Genomic DNA, 22,061 nt, shown 5'->3' on the forward strand with positions numbered 1-22,061 from the left:
ACATTATACAAGCTAACTGTGAACATGGAGAGGCATTCTAAAGAGACAGCTCTAATTCAATATTAAACTAATCCATCTGGCCCACGTCACTGAATGCAGATGGCTATCAGGACCAGGAACAACCTTGAGCCCAAAGACAGACGAACACTGACTCTCATTACTCAGTCTCAATCTCGCCCTCACCGTGTCTCTTCAGCTTTACCCCGACATGCCGACTAAAAGCCTGCTCCTGATTGGCCCGGCTTGTTTCTCCTCCCTTCATTGGCTGATTCCCATTCTTGATGCTCATTCTTTGTGCTTATCAGCGACTGTAATAATCTATAATATGAAAAATAATTAGTATTTCCAATTTCATAGCTCTGTTTCAAAGAGGACTAATTTCCTGCTTTCTCGTCCAGCTCGTGCCACATAATTAGGTGTCACTGCTTGAATGAAAATTATATCTTCTCTGGCATTTTAAGTCATCATGTTGCAAAGGCTACATAGATCAATAGCACAGAGGGGAGCGCACAGCCCGGCGTCGACGCAATACAAATGGAATTGAGCTCGGAGTAGCTGCAGTATTGACTCTAGAAGGCAAATCCATGTCTTGACTTTCTGATTGAGTTATACGCAGCAGCACAAGGCTCGTCGACTGGATGATTTCCTATAGAGGCAGTCTGTGGGAAATAAAACAATCCTAAAGCTAAACAAAAATGGGACTTACACAGAGTTCAGATCTCTCACGCTGTAGTTTTTTTTTCTTCCCCAAACCACTTCTTGTTTGTGAGTCTATTTCCTTCTCCTTTCTCAGCTCTTTCATCAGACATCTCCAGATCATGTTCCTTCCACTTAGCACCCCCCCTCCTCCCCACCACCTCCTCTTTTCCATGTCCTTTTCTGTCCTCTTGTTTTCATCCCTCCTTCTCCCCTGTTGTCACACCCTCCTCCTCCTCCCAGTGTTTCCATCCCTCCCTCCCTCCCTCCCTGCCTCTGTAATCAGAGCTGTGACTGAGCAGTGTTTACAGGGTCTTCCCAGGGGCCTGCCAGTGTGACACATTCACTTTACAACTACTCACCTCGCCTCACCCTCCATCCCCTCGCCTTGCTTTGGTCAGATTACAGAGGAAGCGACAGAAAACATCCCCCCACTCCTCCTGTACCCATCCTCACAGTTCCACTCTCAGCCTCTCCCACCCCTGCTGCGCTCCCCCAGCAACGGCAGACCGGTAGGAGGCCGTCTTATCTCTCTGCTCAAACGGAGCCTCGTCACTTCGGGCATCTTGGTTTCACATCTCGGTCAGACCGTAAGACTGAGACATGATCATTTAACTCTGACTGGGAGCGCTGGCCTGCTGCACACAGCGAGATAAACTGGCAGAGATGTGGTTGCAATGGTTTGCGTACACATAAAGATATTCAAGAAATCATATGGATGCAAATTGGAGGAGTTAATAATGCTGCTGATGAGTGTGTGCACCGTTTTTGAGAATCAAATATGTATTTAAATGAGGCGAGCGCAGATGTTTTGCTGAAGGACTTAATGTCTCGGGAGTGCGGAGCAGTTTTTCCTCAGAGCTCCGTACACCAAAAACTGTTGTGTTACAGCAGAGTGGGGTTGTTGTTTTTTTGACATGTCTATTTGTGTGAGCGTCAGCTGAGCTGATTGGCTCTGGAACTGACTGATTGCTCTTGAGGGAAGGTGGTAATTTCTCTGTCATATTGTGACTGATTATAGCTCTGAAATATGTCACTGTTCCAACTCCATCAGAAGTTTTTGACAGGGGGCTTTGATGTGTGTTCACACGGGCATGCAGGCAGACAGACAGCTATCTAGCACCCACTCCATGGGAAGTAACACAAGAGCTTCTGACTGCAGCCGACGCCTGTATGTTGTAAATTGTCACGAAATATGGTGCTATGGCAGATAAATAAAGACGGTGTTTCTCCTGCTGTCGTACCTCGTCTGCTTGAAACTGTCAGACTGTTTTATACAACGTGTTGCAGAGGTGATCGAACACTGGACAGACTGTCAGCATGGGCAGACACGAGACAACGGGCCTCTGGGCAACGACATGCAAAGGACCCCATCACCTCTGTTACCCAGGAGCAGGACACACAAACTCTGTGGTGGTTTTGCATCTTTTTATAGTCCTAATGCATCTTTTTGTGGATTTATGTAACTTTGAAGTCATCTTTTATTGCTTTGAGCTACATTTGTGTCTCCTTTATGTAATGTTTGGGTCTTACTGGGGTAATTTTGTGGATCTTTGGAAAAATTTTGTGTCTTTTTGGTAGTTTTCTGTGGCTTTGTAGTGATTTTGTGTCCCTTGTGGTTGCTTTTTGTCATTTGGGTTTCTTTGAGGTAAATTTGTGTCTTTTCTGGTCATTTTGTATATCTTTGCATTCGTTCTGTGTATCCCTGTGGTTGATTTGTGTCTTTTTTTTTTTAAAGGTATGTCTTATTGAGGTTATTTTTGTTTTTTTGGCTGTTTTTGCCACTTTGTAGTGGTGTTGTGTTTCCTCATGGTTGGCGAGACGTTTGTGTGTCCTTCGGGTAATTTTGTGTCTCTTTGTAGTGGTTTTGTGTTTTCTCGTGTTTTTTTTTTGTCCTTTTTGTGTCTTTCTAGCAATTTTGTGTCCCTTGGGGTTGTTTTGTGTCTTTTTAAAAGCTGCGTGTCTCTTTGGGATCATTTTGTGTCTTATTGGGGTTATTATGTGTTTTTTTTCCCCATGTTTTTTTTGCCTCTTTGTAGTTGTTTTGTGGTTGGCAAGAGCTGATTTTTAAGATGTTTGTGTCATCCAGGTAATTTTTGGGTCCTCCTGAGGTAACTCTGTGTCTCTTTGAGCTAATTTCATGTCATTTTAGTAGCTTTGTGTTACTTTGACGTTGTTTTGTGTCCCTCATGGTCATTTGTGTCTCTTTGCAGTTGTTTGGTCTTGTCTACTAAGGTAACTTTGTGTATTTTGTGGTCATTTTGTGTTTCTCTTTGGTTGTTTTATGTCTTTTTTAAGTTGTGTGGGTCCCTTTGAGGTAAATTCTGTCTCACTGAAGGCATTTTGTCTTGCTTTGTACTTATTTTGTTTCCCTTATGGTTGTTTGTGGTCAAATTGTGTTTGTGTTTTTGAAGTCATTTGGGTCTTTTCAGGGTAATTTTGGGTCTCTTTGAGATACATTTGAGTCTTTTTGGTTGTTTTATGTTTCTTTGTCGTCATTTTGTGTCCCTCATGGTTGTTTTGCCCATTTTTGTAGTTATTTTTTGCATCTTCGCGGGTCCTTTGCATCTCTTTGCAGGCTTTATGTGCCTGTTTGTGGTCCTTTTGAGTGTTTAGCTGGTTGGTACATGTTCATTTGATATTTTGCAAGTGAAGGCCAGGAGACCCCTGACACTCTGGGCCCCTGGCCCAGTGCCTGCTAGGCCTGTTCAGTAATCCTTCCATGTCAGAGAAAACCTATCACTTGTGAATCTAATGCAGAAAATATATATATTACAGAAAACCCACAACAAAAATGATGTAGATAATTTGTTCTTATTAGCCTCATTTAAGAGCATAGAAGCTAATTTTCCTGCCTTAAACAGGAAAAATCTAAATGTCTTAGGGGATCAAACTACCTCTACAGTTTTTGCCCGGAGGCTGCCAGAACGGCATAACAGCAGACATTTTATGGAGGAGCACTTTATAAGCCAATGTTCCACTGGGGACGTGTAACATGAAAACTGAGTCACATCCTTTGCTTGTGGGCACAATATTTAGCAAGTCATTTTTTCTAACGCTACACTAATAAATTCAGTTTATAGGAGGCGAAGCCCACATTGCAGGTGTATTAAATATAGATTTGATTCACTGCTTAGGACAAGAAAATGTGTTTTTTATAGAATCCTGCAGCGTGTCAATGATGGTGTCTTATGGATACAATATTTTGATCTTATCGCATAATGATTTGATACTGCAGTTCTTTTTGAAGCTATTACTTTCCACTCAAATAGGTCATTTTCCTCATGGGTCTCCACTGGATCAGGCTGCGTTAATGACCGTGGGTATTTGCTCATTTTTCTGGGGCCAGGCTGGAAGAAATTCAATCCCATCATCACACTGAATGTGAATAAGGAGCAAAGGGTCAAAGTGTACGGCCATTATCATACTGCTCATTATCACTAACTTGGTTCATTCAGTTCAGGTTCCTTGGCCTTGTCCCTTGGCAGAAAGAGAAAGGAGTGTGAGGAAAGCATCCTGTTTTAGTGGTGGGTATGTTGGCAAGAGTGTTGTGGATATTGGTAAAATACTGTGATGTATTATTTGTGGTAAACATGTTTACTGTAACATCTTCCCTTTGTTAACCGTAGACTTCGGGGAAGAATTGAGCGACGAGGGCACTCAAAGTGTACCGTGAAGTTTGACACGAGAGAAATCAGCGCTCCCCAATGGAGGTAATAGTATGTGGGGGGGTCACCGGGGTCAGATTCCTCCTCTCTGTCTGCACGTCTAACACCAATCCTTGTGGGGTATGGCATCAATACTCTCTTTTATGTCGGGAGACAGCGATCAATGGATCTCTCTTTCCCCGAACGGAAGCACTCCATATTCAGTGGTTGATTTCACGGCTGGATATCCGACACACCACTTAATGGATGGTGTGTGTGTGTGTGTGTCACTGTGTGTGTGTGGTTCAGTGTAGAGTTGTAGCATTGTAATTTAAGGTGATTAATCAACATACAGTAGGTTTATTGAACGCAACAAGGGCAGATGGGTTTTTTTCCCACTCAGATTAGTGTTCTTACAGATGCTAAGTTAATGAGAACGCTGCAACATTCAGCACATACAAAGTGCAGTGCACTGTTACTATTCATTAGCCTGATTGCACAGGGAGTGTATTCTGAATACATATAACCTAATGCATCCATAAATAATGTGGAGTGTAAGAAGAAATATTATAGATCTTTATTCTTTTCATTTAATCTTTACTCACTTGATTAAAAAAAGGAAGCAGCTTTTTCGTTTTTCCTCTTTATCGCCATTTAGTTGATAAAATAAACTTAAACATAACTCATTTGACTCATTATATCTCACTCCTCCCCCATTATCCTTTTGTTTTGCTCATGAATCTATAATCAACAAAAATTTAAACACAACACTTTTGTTTTTGCTCCCATTTTTCACAGGTTTGAGTTAAAGATCCAAGACTTTGTAATGCACACACTGGATATATTCCTCTCATATTTTGGTTGTTAAAATCCCTGTTAGTGAGCACTTCTCCTTTCCCAAGATAATCCATCCACCTGACAGGTGTGGCATATCAAAATGCTGATTAAACAGCATCATTACTGCACAGGTGTGCCTTGAGATTGTCACAATAAAAGGACACTCTAAAATGTGCAGTTTTATCACACAACAAAATGCAACAGATGTCGCAAGTTTTGAGGGAGCCATTTACGTACTGACTGCAGGATTGGGCACCAGAGCTGCTGCCTGTGAACTGAATGTTCATTTCACTACCATAGATTGTGTCCAGTGTCCGTTGATTTGGCAGTACATCCGGTCATCACAACTGTAAAGCCCTGTTTCCATCAAACACTTTCAGTATGGTACCTTTGGAACCAAAAGTAACCCTTTAGACATGGTACCTAGACCCTGGTGTTTCCACCTCAAACAGTTCCCTTAACTTCCCTTGATTGATTCACGTCATCAACTCATGCATTGAGTAACATTACAAGTTAGTTTTCCACCCAGTGAATTAAATTATTTTTCCTTTTCATCCTTTCATTTTATAGTTACAGTTTACACAGTATGAACAGTGTTTACATGAGCCTCAAAACCAGCCACAGCTCCCTGAGCAGAGTGACCGTCCTCGACTGACCAATCAGACTGCAGTGTTCACAGCTCCACCTTTTAGTACCAGATCTGTGTGCTAGGTACCCGGTACAGAACGGTTCTGTCGTTACCATCCACAACTTTTCACAGTGGAAACAGAAATAAAAGCGTACCAAACTGAACTGAACCGTACTGTCCTGCTTGGTGGAAATGGGGCTTAAGAACATCTGAGACCAGCCACCTGAACAGCTGATGCAACACATGGTTTGCACAACCAAAGAATTTCGGTAAAAGCTCATCTGCATGCTCATCATTCTCACCGGGGCCTTGACCTGACTGCAGTTTGATGTCTTAACCAACTTGGGCAACCGAAGTCGGTGAAATCCGGTGTTTGGGCAGTGACTTTAGGCATCAGACACTGACGAAAAAAGCCGTCCTTTAACGTTGTCATGATATGCGGCCGGTCTGCGTTATATTTTAATGGCGCTCAGCTGCGTCAGGGATGCATGTAACAGGCAGAACGTGACACAGCGTCCCAGAACATCAACAACCAACAGACCCAGGGTACCTTGCACATCATATCTGGACATGGAAAGTCCATAACCAAATGTCGATATGTGACGAGGTCAGAGTGACAATGTGTTGACTTGGGCGGGTGTGGAGCTGCTTGGATGTACTTCCACATTCAGGGAAACATCATTGGAGACAGCTTATCATCATGAAATGCACATTCAGTTCAGAGCCAACAGCTCTGGTGGACATTCCTGCTGTCAGCATGCCAATGGCATGCACCCTAAAAAGTTGCCACATCTGTGGCATTGTGATGTGTGATAAAACTGCACATTTCAGAGTGTCCTTTTATTGTGAGCATCCCAAGACACATCTGTGTGGTAATGATGCTGTTTAATCATCTTGATGTGCCACACCTGTCAGGTGGATGGATTATCTTGGAAAAAGAGAAGTGCTCAGGAATAATACGGATTTTAACAAAAGTGTGACCAAAACTTGAAACAAAATATTTTTTATTGAGTGCATTAAAAAGTCTTAGATCTTAAACTTAAACCTGTGAAAAATGGGAACAAAAATAAAAGTTGTGTTTCAATTTTTGTTCAGTGTCAACTCATGAACAAACAAAAGGATTTTTGATGTTTGAGTTGATGATTACCTTTCAGAAGAAGCCTCACACATGGAGTTTGGCCTTTAAACTTTTCTGTCAGAAGCTTTTCCATTTCAGTTTTCCAAATATCTGTTCAACTATGGGGAAACTGGGAAAACTTAGGAAACTGGGACTGGTTTAAGGCAGTCTGTTTTAATTTGAGATGGAGGCTGAAGGCTTGAATGAAATGATGGCTGAGGTGGGCTGGGAATGAAGGGGCTGAAGACAGAGGAGTCCAAATCCAGAGGCAGGAGTTACAAACGAGGCTGGACGTGGCTGATTATTGTTGAAGCTGGCGTGGTGAACCTGAGTCAAAGAACAATGTGTGAACTACGGTCCTAAAGCACAGAAAGACAAGTATCAAAAAACTTAGAGGCTGTCCTTGACATCTGTACTGCAGAGAAGGCTGAACGATCTGGTAGAGTCTGGATGTGTGAGCCGGGGTTTTATATGGCAGTGGCTTGGTTGCAGATGAGATTCAGGTGTGCAGGTTCAGCAGCTGTTGGCACTTTGTGTGACCTACTGTACAGACTGAAGGCTGCTGGAAACTGTCTGACTTGACCGCAGCTTTTGGTCACCGCCTCCTGCTGCAGCTGCCTGCTCTCGTCTACTTTCCAAGCGAGGCGCAGTTCATCTCGAATGAGCCTGGTGTTTCTCAAAGTCAGATTTAAATCCTGCTGAGCTCCACTGGTGCAGATTTCATTGAAGAGGCTCGCCTTCACTTCGTCTCACCTGTCTTTCATCCACCAGAGGCTCATGTATATGTCATCCGACCCACGTCACTTTTGAAACGCTGATATGATACGTATGAAACGTACAAATGAAACGCATGTGTTTACAGATTCGTACAATGCCAAACGTCCAGCCACCACACCTTTATCTCCAGAACATTATCCTCATCTTCAAATGTCCCGTCTTCATCAGTGACCACAATGGAAATGCTTCTGACGTGCTCATTATGAAATATGCATGAGAAAAAATTGGAAATGTGGTGCGGAAAACATATTTAGTTTTTCTGCTACTCTAAGAACTGAAACAGAATGGAGATTCTAAAAACAGAAGAAAGTTAATCCAACAGATTTATGAGGTGCAACATGAGTGAATGCATGAGTTGTGTGAATTGATTATTGTGTTCCTGTGCTTAGCTGCAGGCATGAATAATAAATTCTAAATTTAAACAGCTGCAGGGGTAAAATAATAAACTCTATATTCCATTGTCATGTTGAGAGATCAGCTAGTGGACTCTGCAGCCTGTTAACCTCTCAGCTGGGAAACATGAGCTTCCCTCTGTCATGCAACTGAGCCCACAAATGTTCGGGCTGTTTTTCCAGACGAGACATTCTAGCTTGTGAAATATCTGGAAATCTTCCATCATGGCCCGGTGGGAAAAAAAGTTTCCCAGGTAAAACATGACAGAGATTGCATCATTCTTATGTGTGGTATATGACCTGTGTGTGTGAACCTTCCCTAGATAGAGTCTGGTGATGCTGTAGGCGGTGTGTTAGAACGTGGCTAGATAGAGTCCGGGTTATCCCCCAAAACATGTATCTCGCAGGGGCCAGCATTTCAAAATAAAATTCCTTGCAGAGCAAAGCTGATTCCGTAGGAAATTGAGAAAGATAAATCAATAGAGATTCTTAGATTATTGTGCAGAGGAATGTCTGCCAGACTTACAGCAAGGTCTTGAGCTTTAGCATCCGAACACACTGCAGGTAGTCGCCTCAGATTTGCAGGAAATGTGGGTGGTTTTCTTTTTTTTCACAATAAAAGTGATGGATCAGCAGTGGAGCTGAGAACCAGAGGTTCATGTGATGAGAGAAAATGTGTGAAGAAAGCATTTGCCTCTGTGCTGAAAGCCATCTCCACACTGCACACATACGGAGCTACTAGGTCAAACACACAACCTCTCTCTCCCTGACATCGACATGCATGCACGCACACACACACACACACACACACACACACACACACTGCATTTGAGCAGGGCAATGGCTTGTGCATGTAAATCACACCCTTAACGGCCTGTGGAACAGGCTGAGGCAAGGAGACTCGGTCTCAACTCTATGAATAGCAAAGCAGATCCAGCTGGGACTGCCAGTCATCAACATAAATAACAGATTAACATCTTTTCTTTTACAGATTAAACATTATCTTCCCTGGCACGCTAAGTGAATCGCTGCAATTCAGACAGCGCTCATTTAGGCCGAGTCCTGGGTGGAGCTCAGTGGCTGCAACAGTCTAGTTATGTTTGCTGCTGAAAGCTCATAAAAGTACAATTGCTAAGTTAATAAACACTCCTGGATTAGCTCTCCTCCATATGCCCTGCAGTTATACATCTGATCGCTGTTGCTTTCTGAAACAAATCGAATCACGGAGTAAGACGCTTGCAGGGATTATAGCCCATAAATGGTAGTTACCTTTAATGAAGTTATATGAGACGTTGTTTACCTTACTGTAATGGTATGTCTGCTTGATTCGTCTACAGATAGCCAAGAGGCTCTGTGAAGGCAATTTAAGCTCCAATATTGAACCGTTGCACCTTCAGTGTCTGCTGTCTGGTTTTAGATTTAAACTGAGAAAAACAAATCCTGTGGTGTTATGTGAAAGAGTTTCACAGATGTGTACCATCAGGTCAGCCGCCTTAATAATTTGCTACCTTTGGTGTTGCAAATGGTAGAAAATAAATTGTTTCTCGACCTTTGCAGTAAAGCTGGTTTCTCACGAGGCGGAGTGGAAGTGAAGCCAACGGTGGCTGATGGCACACAGATCAGTATTACTCACCAGAGCAGACCTCCACAGCTGAGGGAGCGATTCGGCCCCAGCGCTGTCTGTCAGCCCTGTGATATACGCTCGGAGAGAGAGGTTGCGGGGATGGGAGGGGAGGTAGGATTTGATGGGTACATGCTGCTCAAACAACGAATGGCCGCTGGGCTTGTGTGCGTGCGTGCGAGAGACTGTTCACAGAGAGCAAGAGCGAAAAGCATGTAGCCTTTGAGGGATTGACTTTTATTTGTGGCACGATGTCACATTTCCAAGCGTCACACCGGCAGTTCTTTGTGTGCGCCCGAGGTTTTCTAGCCCACGTTTCTCTAAAATGCAAATGGACCTTTCTGCTTTTTTGTCCAATAAAGAGACGAATCAAGATAGGGTAGAGGCATTGTTTGTTTGTCATCACACAATGACATTTCTGCTCATCTCTGGGCCTGCAGCGAGGGAGCAATTTAAATGTTAACATGGAACGGGTAGCACTGGCAGGATACAGAAGTAGACATGGCATCTCTTGAACAGAAAGACCCATTCCTCCCCATGGGCTCTGCATACGACTCCTACTGTCTATCAAGCAGGAGTTACTGCCGGCGTTCACTAATAGGAAATTGAAAAGCTGTCTGGGAAAATAGTTTGGGCAATCATAATAAAAATCAGAGGGTTCCTTGTGTTAGCTTATGGATGATTATTTCTATTGGGGAAATGTGCGTCTGGTGATTACGAATGTGCCAATGAACGTATATAATTCACAAAAATAAAATATATATATATATTTAGGGCCACAGAAAAAATAATTTCTGATTGGTTGCGCCCCGAACACCATTGAAGACAAAATAACCCCTCTCATGGCGACAGCACTTGCACCATGCCACACCACAGACACTGCTCGGGAATCACCCCAGGAACATGACAAAGAGATCAAGGCATTAACTTGGCCTTCAAATATCCCAGATCCCAATCTGATTGAACATTTGAGGGACATGCCGGTACCCCAGAGGTACCCCCTTGGGTCCTCCTTGGACCAGACTTGGCTCTGACCTGTCAAGGCATGGACACAGGATCTCCGGGAGTGTCCTTTAGTGTCTGCCATCAGGGCGTTACTTTCAGATCTTTTGAGTCCTGTAGGTTGTGAGGTGTTGTGCCAGCACATCTTACAGATGTTTGATCAGATTGGGATCTGGGGAATTTGGAGGCCAGGTTGATGCCTTGAGCTCTTTTTGTGGCTAAGCGTGGCATATTGTCCTGCTGGGGGGCCACTGCTACTGAGGAGTGCCGCTGTCATGAGGGGGGGTGGGGGAGTACCTGGTCTGCACAGGTGTTCAGGTGGGTGGAGCATGTCAGGTGGCATCTACATGAATGATAGAGCCCAAGGTTTCCCAATAGAACATTGCATTGTAACAAGATGATCAATGTTGTTCACTTCACCTGTCAATGGTTTTAATGTTTTGGCTAATTGGGCGGCACAGTGGTGTGGTGGTTAGCACTGTCGCCTTACAGCAAGAGGGTTCCCGGTTTGATCCCGGGTGTGGGAGCCCGTCTGTGCGGAGTTTGCATGTTCTCCCTGTGTCAGCGTGGGTTCTCTCCGGGCACTCCGGCTTCCTCCCACAGTCCAAAGACATGCAGATTGGGGATAGGTTAATTCTAAATCTAAATTGTCCGTAGGTGTGAATGTGAGTGTGAATGGTTGTCTGTCTCTGTGTGTCAGCCCTGCGATAGTCTGGCGACCTGTCCAGGGTGAACCCTGCCTCTCGCCCAATGTCAGCTGGGATAGGCTCCAGCCCCCCCGCGACCCTCAAGAGGATGAAGCCGTTAGAAAATGGATGGATGGTGTATTATCACCTTATAAGGTTAATATGATACGGCAAACTAGTTAGCAAACAGCTGCATGTTTGCAGCATTAGCATTCATTTCAATCACATCCGTATTTACTGACAATTTATCATCATTTGATTCATGCCTTTATTTCAAGCCGAGTCAACTACTGTGATGCACTTTTTACCAGCCTCCAGCTCATTCAAAACTCTGCAGCTTAAAACTAATGACTTGAGACTTTCATGTTTTGTTCTACAACGTAAAGCCAAACATTGTCAGGAGTCTTGAAAGGCTGTCGCTAACTAGTGGCTAAGTGAGTTTACCGAGTGTCGTCGTTGAAGTCATGCAGCCGTGGTGTAGTTAGATTATAGCCCAACATTAGCTTTTTACTCCTGGACTTTGTATCTACGCTTCAGAAATAAAAACTGGTGTCCATTTGTGAAGACTATCTTTCTGAACAAAACATGTCTGTGTCATAATTTTTGTTTCCCTCTGAGCTTATTTTCGGCAATAATCCAAAACACTGTGGAAAAATCCCACAGGCTTTTTGACGAGGGAACCAGGGTGATGCAACACTCTGCTCTTAAAACCCAATAGTCTGATTAAGTTTAAAAAAAAAAAAATGTAAACACTGCAATGTTTTTTATGTGTGTGATCACTGGGCTTTTTTAACACTTACATTTTTACGCTATCCTTACGACAAACACACATTGCTCCAAAAGGACTTTACAGAAGCATGTGGCTAATTATTATTATTGCAGAATGACTTCTTATTCCGCCCCTGATCAGCTCTGATAATCTCATTCTGCGTAATAATTAGTGATCTGCTTTTGTTTGGGAGCATGTGTAGTCAGAGTGAAGAGACTGTGTCTAAGTTTTCATGATAATTTAAAACAATAGGTCGTGAAAAAAAGCCCTGTGAGCACGATTTTTTTTTTTTTTTTTAAATAAAAAACAAATCAACATAAAGAACAGTTATGTCGATTCTGAAACATGTAGTCTGTGCAAAACTTGTTCTAAAAATAAATAGTTCTTGATCTGAGGCTGTTCTGTAGTTTTCTAATGAACAATAAATAAATCAACTTTTATGTCTATTAAAAAAACTAGTTATCTGTGATGAAAATGATCAGATCTGATTTGAACTGATCTGATCTTTAAACTCTAGTTAGTAAACTCAATTTGTGAGCAAGGTTTCATTACATACCAGTCTATTGACATGAGTGTTTTCCAGTTATTAGTCAGACCCCGTGTATTTCCATCGACACTGAGATAACACTGGCAAAAAGGCTTTTATTCTGTTGTTGTATAAATGTAATTTTACACTCAATGGTGGGCTTTATTGTCATTATTGGAACGCCAGTGGTGCGGCCAGGACCAAGTTTATTATTATATTGCTCAAATTATTTGCACTGTTTAAAAGTTCAATACGAAAAATCAATACTAATCAATAAGAAGACACAGAACTGCCAGAAAAATTAATATGAGATCAGATTTATTCCAGATGTTTCGGTGGTACAAATTCACAATAAATCTGATTGCCTCGGTTTATTTTTTTATTCAGTGTGGAAATGGAAGTAAAGCAGGATCAAAACACCATTTTCTCTCAGAGCAGGAGAAGAAAAAGAGGATCCCAAAATTCAAACAGGACAGTGGTACATGTTCCTTTGATAATGTCGAAATGCACAACAGAATGACAGACAACAGAGGAGACGTTGCAGAAAGGAGGAGTTATGCCGTGTTTGCTTTATAAATTCAAAACCAACCACAACATTCGCTCCTCCTTCTGCGCTAATCTGAGAACTGCTATCGGCATTTTGTGTGCAACGACTGTTGCCATGTAAGGACTTTCTGTCATGACACTACAAGTCGGCTATCCACTTGTCTGCATGACGGCAGATCCAGCAGGCAAAAGACAGCCAGTCTGACTGATCAAAGGAAGAGAGGAGTGACTCATATCTCTGCTGCTCTTTGTTTCTGATCTAATAACTTCTCTGCCTCTACTTGTATTTTGATGTAATCTCTGACTCTCTGTAGGTATGCGGTGCCAAAAAGGGAGCAGCAACACAGTAACTAAATGCCCAAAGAGAGCCGTACCATTATATGGATCTGCTCGCTGAAAATGGTTAAAGGCAAATGTTTCTGAGGCTGATGTGTCTCCAAGGAGAGAAGTGATGGGGGAAGCTTTTAGTGGTTGCCAGGCAGAGGGGAGGGATAAGAGGAGGAGACCAAAATGAGGGAAAAAGGAGAATGGAGAAAAGGACAACTGTTGTTTTTAAAAGTTGCGGGAAGACCTGCTGCTGGTGTTTGTTCTTGTGATGACTGTGCTGTTACCGCTGCCACCACCACCACTTCCACTAGCGGTGAGTCTTAGGCTGCTGCCGCTGCCGCTGCCGCCACCGCCATAGCCGCCGCCATAGCTGCCGCCATAGCCGCCACTGATATAGCCATAGCCGCCGCCGCCGCTGCCACCGCCACCGCCACCGCCGCCACCGCCATAGCCGCCACCGCCATAGCCGCCATAGCCGCCGCCTCCACCTCCACCTCCACTACCACCTGGTGATGAGAATAAGATGTTTTTAAATGCAATGGCAGGATTCTGACGTTCCATCAAAACTTATAAACCAAACAGATAGCTTCACTGAAGGTTCTCTCATGTTTATCTTTTACATTTTCAAGAACCTGCGTAGAAAACACTTAAATTGTACAGATTTATGTCAATACGTACCGAAGCTGCTGCTTTGGGTCTGAACATGAACAACTGCCTGTGCACCGCCACCGGCAATTCTGCAAAAAGGTGCACAGATGAGCAATTTTGGCTGCTGATGTGGCAACCTGTACAATGTGATGCAACGCAATCCCTTTGTGCCTATGAAAACAACTTGTGAAGATTCTCTACAGCCTTTGCTGAAATGTTTATACAGCAGAACATGGATGAATTTACACTTTCTTAATCTTAATGGAAATAAGATTGTTAAGATGGCACGACCCAACCTGTTGGATGACTCCGTTGGTTTTCTCAGTCCTTTAGCATCTCACAGTTGACCTTTTGTTTAATATCTTTGTGTGATTTTTGACAGCTCTTTCACGTTCGATAAATTAGTTCAGTGATCAGAACTAGCTTTTTCCAGTTACGACATTTAGCCAAAGTAAAAGGACAATCTCTCACCCAAAGATCTCGAGAGAGCTATTGATGCTTTTATCACCTCTCGACTTGACTACTGTAATTCTTTGAATATGGGTGTCGATCGAGAAATAGAAAACAGGATCATAAAACACCAGTACTGGCCCACCTCCATTGGCTTATTGTCCATTTTAGGATTGATTTGAAGTTTTTATTGCTTCTTTTTAAATGGCTGGTGCCTGCTTATGTAGCAAAACTTTTGTATCTTCATTCTCAGGTTAGAGCACTGAGGTCGACTGATCAGATGTTCCCAGAGGTAGGCACAAAAACAGTGGTGGTCAAGCCTTTGTGGTGGCTGCCCCTGAAATCTAGAACAACTTAGCAATTCAAGTAAAAACTGCTCTGACTACAGAAACCGTTAAGCCACTGTTGATGGTCCACCTCTTCTCTTTGGTGTACAATTGATTTGAGCTTGACACCTGAATTTATTTAATCTTCTGTTGTGCTGCAATTTGATTCTGTATTCGTCTGTTTTGCTATTTTATGCCTGTTCAGCACTCTGGTCAGCTGCGGTTGTTTTTAAATGACATCTGACTAGTGTTTCAGAAGATTAAATGTCATGTGAATCCAAAGTAACTAAGCTTTTACCTGTCTTCCTCTCCCTCCAGAAGCTTCCTGTAGGTGGCAATCTCAATGTCCAGAGCCAGCTTGACGTTCATGAGCTCCTGGTACTCGCGGACCTGGCGGGCCATGTCCTGTTTGGCTTTCTGCAGAGCCTCTTCCAGGTCCCTAATGCGGGCCTTGGCATCTTTCACAGCCAGCTCACCGCGTTCCTCAGCCTCAGCGATCTGGGCCTCCAGGTTGACACGCTGAGAGGTTGCAAATTTAGCAGAGGCTTCAGAAGTGGTATTTGTTATTAAAACGCCTTCTACATGTTCAGCACCTGGTTTTTAACAAATCTACCAATGTAACTGATACTATACACATGTACAGATAAATGTAACTGTGAGCTTACCTGTCCCTTGACTGCCTCAATCTCATTCTGAAGGCGGCTAATCATGCGGGTAAGCTCAGCAATCTCACTCTTGGTGCTGCGAAGGTCATCTCCAGCCTGACCTGCACTGGCTTCCATAGCTGCATACTGAAGGAATAGGATAAAAAATAATTCTTATTGCAGATTTCGGTAGACCTTCATATTGGAGTTGTTGGTGAGATTGATTTCTCTTCCTGCCTACCCTCTGTGTGTACCATGTCTCAGTCTCGGCACGGCTGCGGTCTGCCATCTCCTGATACTGAGCCTTGACTTCAGCCACAACGGCGTCCATGTCCAGGGTTCGGTTGTTTTCTATCGACAAAATGACTGAGGTGTCCTTGATCTGTCCCTGGAGCTCAGCCAGTTCCTGCAAAAGAGAGATATGCCATTTTTAAAAATGAAACTGAAAGAGTTAAAGAGTAAAGGTGTTACAGTAACTATTCTTATACTGAATCTTTGCCCTCTTCCACCCTCCTAGGGACGCTGGTGTCCTCAGCCAACAGTCTTTCAGAGGCTGCCGTGTGTTCAGTTTTAAAGGTAAAGACTAAACTAGAAGACCTGAGGAATCCATTGGTACCAACCGTGTCATGCATTCTTGTCGGGAAGAGGGTTAAACAACGCTCCAAATTAAGGCTATATTTTGACAAGGCGTAACCTGGCAATGCGATATGCACAGGGGTCTATTTAACTTTCCCCTTTACTGACAAGCCCACTTTATGCTAGTCTCTTTGTAGCCACAAAGTAGAGATGTCGAGCATTCAGAGGATGGATGGCTTTCATAAGTATATTGACAATAATGGGGTTTTTCAGATGTTTCCAGAACTGAAGTGCTCGCCATCCAGTTGTCGATGATGCAAAATGCAGTTCTATAGAAATCTTTGAAAGTTTTTGATATCAAATTACAGCACAGATTTTTCTATGGTCTTGGTGCCTCAATGAGTTTTTTTGGAGGGAGTCTGGTCATTTTTTTATTAGTTGTCGAGTGGTCAAAAATGCTTACATTTAGCACCGAATCTGTGTAACAAATGGTATAAAGCCTGAAAATGCATGACAAGAACTTGAATTACCGCCTCAAGGTTGTACACCTCCACAAACCAGTCAAGTTGCACTTTACATCCATGTCTGTCCAGACTCATTTGTAACTTTGGCAACTGACAATTCTTCAAATACGGATGTTGTTGTGACATTTTTTCATAACTAGCATATGAATCCTTTAGTTTTGACGTGTTTTGTGAGATCACAGTGACCATTGACTGTCGAAACCTTATCTGATCATCCTTAAGTCAAAGTGGATGTTTGAGGAAATTCCCTCAAGGCCCTCTTGATGTTGACAAGGTCCCAGTGACCTTGACCATTGACTGACAAAATCTAATCTTTTCATTGTTGAGTCCAAGAAGATGTTTGGGCCTGGGTTATTGGGTTCACGAGAATGGGGTCGACCAGGTCACAGTGACCACAGCGAATTTTGACTTTTTACCATCATAATCTAATCAGTTCATTGCTGAGCCCAAGTGTTTGTGCCAAATTTGAAATAATTCTCTCACGGCATTCTTGAGATAACGCGTTAATGAGAATGAGACGTAAGTACGCACGAACAGCACGAAAACATAATGTCTCTGGCCACAGCTATTGCTGGCACAGTAGCATAAAAACACTACTGAAACACAGTGCTGAGCTCAAATTAGCCTTCAGGTTTCCAGCTTCCAGATGATGTATACCACTTCTATGTGGCATACACTGTTATCCTGCTATCGCCCCCTAAAGACCCCTAAAAAAGACAAAAATGAGTCGATGGTAGGGAAGGGGAGAAGTGGAAGAGTGATTCCCCCTTTACTGTTGGATCATTTAAGAAGTGTTTCCCTAGAAATGAGAGCAAAGTAGCTGTTATGATAGGAATGAGGAGTGGCTCATTATTCTTACCGCCTCATAGACAGCTCTGAGGAAGTTAATCTCATCCTGGAGGGCATCAGCCTGGGCTTCCAGCTCAATCTTGACCTTGTAGGCGGCATCTACATCCTGTGAGTAGAGACGAAGGAAATGGTCCGCATTGCCGAGAGGTCAGAGGAAAAAACAATTATTCATTCCACTTTTGTTCTTGACCTGGTGGAGTGACAAGCTCTCTAACTGCAGATAAACTCTCACCTTCTTCAGGAGCACAAACTCATTCTCCGCAACAGCACGCTTGTTGATTTCATCTTCGTACCTGACACACAAACAGTTGAAGAATTAGATGATGGAAAATGACTGTGGTCATCAACGACTGGATCTGTAGCTTTTGTGTTCAAAGATGTGACACGCTTGGTTTCCTGTGCTGATATTAACTCACTTCTTCTTGAAGTCCTCCACCATTCCCTGCATGTTCCTCAGCTCTCCCTCCAGCTTCACCTTCTCATTGCCGAGCCCGTCCAGCTGTCTGCGCAGGTTGGCGATGTAGGCCTCGAACATGGCGTCAATGTTGGAGCGGGTGGTGGTTTGATCCTGCATTAGGCTCCACTTGGTCTCCAGCATTTTGTTCTGCTGCTCCAGGAAGCGGACCTAAAAGGGAAAATCATTTGTCATGTTTTGATCCAGTCTCAGTTGGGGCATGGTATTCTTTTGAATATGACTACAAAACCACATTACTCTGATCATGTAATTAATTAAATAATAGGACAACATTAAAGACTAGAAATAGTCCACATCTTTCATCATCTGTGTGCTCGTCAGCATTGGTGATTTTGTGCCAACAAAGTTTTTAAAAAACTTTGTTGGCACAAGATTATTAACTTGTGCGTATTCCACCAACACGACGCCTGATGCAGTTGTCACACAGTTTTTAATTCAGTGAATAAAATATTGTAAGGGGGGAATTCATCTCACACGCTGGGATTTTTATTGCTCTGCAGATTTTAACGTTATTACCTCATGCTTAATTCGATTCAACCGAAGCTAACAGTCAATATTTGTTAGACCGTTATTGTAGAAATAATGTTAGCCTTGGGTTTGCACTTGCATGTTTAAAACTGAAGTAGACAACTTGTCAGCTAGCTAGCTATGCTATGCTAGCATGCTGTGCTAGCTAACGCGGTCAGCTTATCATCCCCTTGATCATAACATCTTAGGAACTTTCACCACTGCTCATTTTATAAAGGCCACAACAAGAAAATGTATCAATTTTTGCTTGTAATAATAATAATAATAGTAAGAAGAAGAAGAAGAAGAAGAATTGATAGGCACAGTGTTTAGCTCAAAATCCATAAAACCAGACTGAAAACGAAGGAAATCTGAATCGATAGCATGAGAGTTTATGGAGCACAACCGTGTTGCTGCTGAACCCTCATCGGAGCTGGCTGATGCCATGCTGTGATTGGCCAGTCTGCGTTCAAGGGGTGGGACTTAGCAAAGGGTCAGTTGCAAACCTTAGGCTACAACATTATTTTTACAATAACAATCTTACGAATATTGATTGTTAGCCTGCTGTGTCACGATTGACAACTAAATCAGGCGGTGTATTGGAGGAATTGGTTTCTGACTGAAATTAAAAAACAACTAACAGTTGCCACGCCCTCTCAAAGCCAAGTCTTGATACACTTGTCTATATATTACACGGACTTTGTGGCCTTTAAAACGAAGTCCCTCAACCTCCACCTCCCTGTAATGATTACTACAGCCACTAGAGGGCGCTGCCTTGCAATAAATATAAGTATGGATCGGAACAAGCTGCCCTCACAGTCAACGTGGATGGATCATAACAAGTGAGAGCAGCCTGCTCTGAAACCAGTCACACTTGTAGCCAGTGCATTTACCAAGTGTGTCAAACTGAATACATGTTCTTCGCTTTACACTCTGTTTATAAGACAACTTGCTGCTTCACACTCAGTTTGCACATCTCATAACTCTAAACATGGGTCTCTGCTTTGCTCCAGTACTTTGCTAATTTCCTTCCTTCCTTTCCACACTGGCACATGAAAACCCACTTAGATAATGTGTTCACTCACAAATCTGAGCTTGCGCACTATTAAAAGGCAACAGGTAAACATCTGGACAGAGTTATGTGGATTAAGTCTTCTGGCCAGACCCACAACGAAGGCGAGATTAAGCCTTTCTTTTCCTAACATAGACGTTTTTCTTTTCTCATGCTGCACTTTCGTTTTTGGTTGTTAGAATATTTTGAGAGAAGAAATTTGAAGTCATTTGTATTGATAGTGTGCTGTGTTCAGAATTCACATCCACACTTTACACATTTAGATACCTGTGTGTATGTGTGTTTACTACATGTGTGACACCTTCATTGCAGCCTGCGCACACAGAAAAGGCAAAAGCCTTTGTTCATGCAAAAATGACTGTTTTTAAATGAGTTTGAACAGTTTTGCAGGAGTTAAAAAAAGCATAATGTTTTGCTGCTGTGCTGTTTTGTGGTAAGTGTGCAGAGTTTTGCAAATATAGCCTACAGTTTCAAAGACAGTGCCCAAGCATTGAGGTCTGTTGCAGCCATTCACGCTTGCACACAGCAACAAACTCTACTGTCTGCACTCTATCTTCTATCTCTTCCTGATATTGTTTGTTCCCCAGGTCATTCATATCAACATCTATTGTTTAATGACATCACAGCTCTTACATAAATAGCACTCACACACTGAGATGGTGTGGGACATGAGAATATAGAAAGGAGCTACTCACCCGGTCAATGAACTGTGCGAACCGGTTGTTTAGAGTCTTGATCTGCTCTTTCTCTTGGGTTCTGACAATCTGGATGTTGGGGTCGATATCAAGGGGCTTGGAGGCCAGTAGGTTCGGGTTGACTGTTACATTCGTGATTTGCCCTCCCATACTACCCATACCACCCATACCACCCATACCACCAATTCCTCCTGACATTCGCATACCTCCACCACCTCCGCCACCTCCGCCACCCATACCAGAACCAATGACAGAATAACGGCTGTAACTACCGCTACCACCGCCACCACTGCCATAACCACCGCCATAACCACCACTGCTCTGACCCCTGCCGAAAACAACCTGACCGCCATAAGGAAACATCATCGAGGCAGATGACATTCTAGGTCCACTGGAGGACATCTGGAGAGATCTTGCATATCGGCGACCACCACCAACACCACCACCACTACCACTAAAACCACCGCTGGAGCTGATAACACTCATATAACTTCCTCCTGCACGACTCATGGTTAGTTTTGTTTCCTCTGAAAGAGAAGGATTAACAGAGAAAAGGAGCAGAGAGAGCTTTGGCAGAGCAGTAGAGTGCACTAAGAGGAGAGTCCCTCTAAGTATCTTCTTCCTGTCCGTGAGGGATTTTTATCTGCCTTCGACTGAGGAGGAGGTTCCGGTGAGCTCCACCTCCTCTGCAGGCAGGTAGATTGGCTTGGAGCAGCTCAGCCTGTCAGACAGGTAACAGTGCCACCCCTGTAAAGTGATCGCGGCTTGACACATCCAGGTGCTGGCAGAGGAGTGGCACTGGAGCCAGGGGTGGGAGGGGAGGAAAGGCATGCTGGCAAAGACACTTTTACTTGATTATAATTTCTGAGAGGTGTGGGTGGTTGGAGGAGTGGCAGGGTAGGGTGAGGACCTGAACACCCATTGATCTACCAATTTCATCATCTTGCAAGATGGATAAATATTTGCTACATTTAGAACTAAAGATTAACTTGGTAAAACCTCACTGGATTTGCAAAACACATCCTGAGCAGCTGTTGTAAAGCTGACCCTGCACATGTTTAAACGTATGCATGTAAATACATTGCACGTAAGCATTTTGGCAGAGATTCCTAACGACGTGAAAGTTTCCTCTATAAGCTTACAGGCTAGGGTGACCATATTTTGATTTCCAAAAAAGAGAACACTCGGCCGGCCACGACATAGCCTACTTAAATGATACTCGCAGTTTACTCAAAGATGCCTTATAATTTTAATATATTTAAAATTTATATGTATGGATAGAAAATTCAGTTATATTACAAAATAATATCTCTCAAAGACAGAAATTCAGATAGGCCCCAATAGGGGACACATACACACACTAGAGTGTGGCGATCCGAGCCCGACGGTACCCGACGGGTCGGGCCGGGTTTGGTCAAAAATGTAGCTATAAATTGTATTCGGGCTCGGGTCGGATTCGGTCAGCTTTCAGTGAAAATGTAGTGTAAAAATAAATAAAATCCTATTGTCTGTCCTGTTTATTGCTTGGGCACTGTTATTTACGTGACAACACCTGAACATAACACACACAGACACACATTGGCTGTTTGTTTCTACCTCTCCCCTCGCTGGAAGTCTCGGACCTCCAGCCGCCCGCCTCCGCCTTGATTAAACGCTGAAAATAAAATAAAAGAGGGAGACAGGTTTTTCCTATTTTATCTTATTTTGTTTTATTTCTCCCTCTC

At 43.2% G+C, this 22,061-nt stretch overlaps 2 protein-coding genes across 3 annotated transcripts in view; both read right to left on the reverse strand.

Moving 5' to 3' along the window:
• LOC126398977 (hormonally up-regulated neu tumor-associated kinase) overlaps positions 1 to 22,061 on the reverse strand; it is a 987,429-nt gene that overhangs the window by 146,307 nt on the left and 819,061 nt on the right. The window lies entirely within an intron of this gene.
• Positions 13,029 to 20,837, reverse strand: LOC126398981 (keratin, type II cytoskeletal cochleal-like). The gene is made up of 9 exons (XM_050058675.1): positions 20,338 to 20,837; positions 18,005 to 18,213; positions 17,821 to 17,881; positions 17,599 to 17,694; positions 15,881 to 16,045; positions 15,661 to 15,786; positions 15,294 to 15,514; positions 14,250 to 14,308; positions 13,029 to 14,077 (listed from the first exon to the last, which is right to left on the reverse strand). Exons 1-9 carry the CDS (start codon positions 20,821 to 20,823, stop codon positions 13,797 to 13,799), a joined length of 1,704 nt encoding a protein of 567 aa, XP_049914632.1. The 5' UTR covers positions 20,824 to 20,837; the 3' UTR covers positions 13,029 to 13,796.

This window comes from Epinephelus moara, chromosome 12 (genome assembly GCF_006386435.1).
Source record: "Epinephelus moara isolate mb chromosome 12, YSFRI_EMoa_1.0, whole genome shotgun sequence".
In the NCBI taxonomy this organism is placed as follows: domain Eukaryota; kingdom Metazoa; phylum Chordata; class Actinopteri; order Perciformes; family Serranidae; genus Epinephelus; species Epinephelus moara.

What these genes read in the sequence shown, in the direction of transcription:
- LOC126398981 (XM_050058675.1), bottom strand. Translation starts at nt 20,823, where the DNA reads ATGAGTGTTATCAGCTCCAGCGGTGGTTTTAGTGGTAGTGGTGGTGGT. An exon ending in GTGGAGGACTTCAAGAAGAA is followed by an intron (nt 17,882 to 18,004) that starts GTGAGTTAATAT and finishes TTTGTGTGTCAG; the next exon opens with GTACGAAGATGAAATCAACA. An exon ending in CTGGAGGGAGAGGAAGACAG is followed by an intron (nt 14,309 to 15,293) that starts GTAAAAGCTTAG and finishes ACCTTTTTGCAG; the next exon opens with AATTGCCGGTGGCGGTGCAC.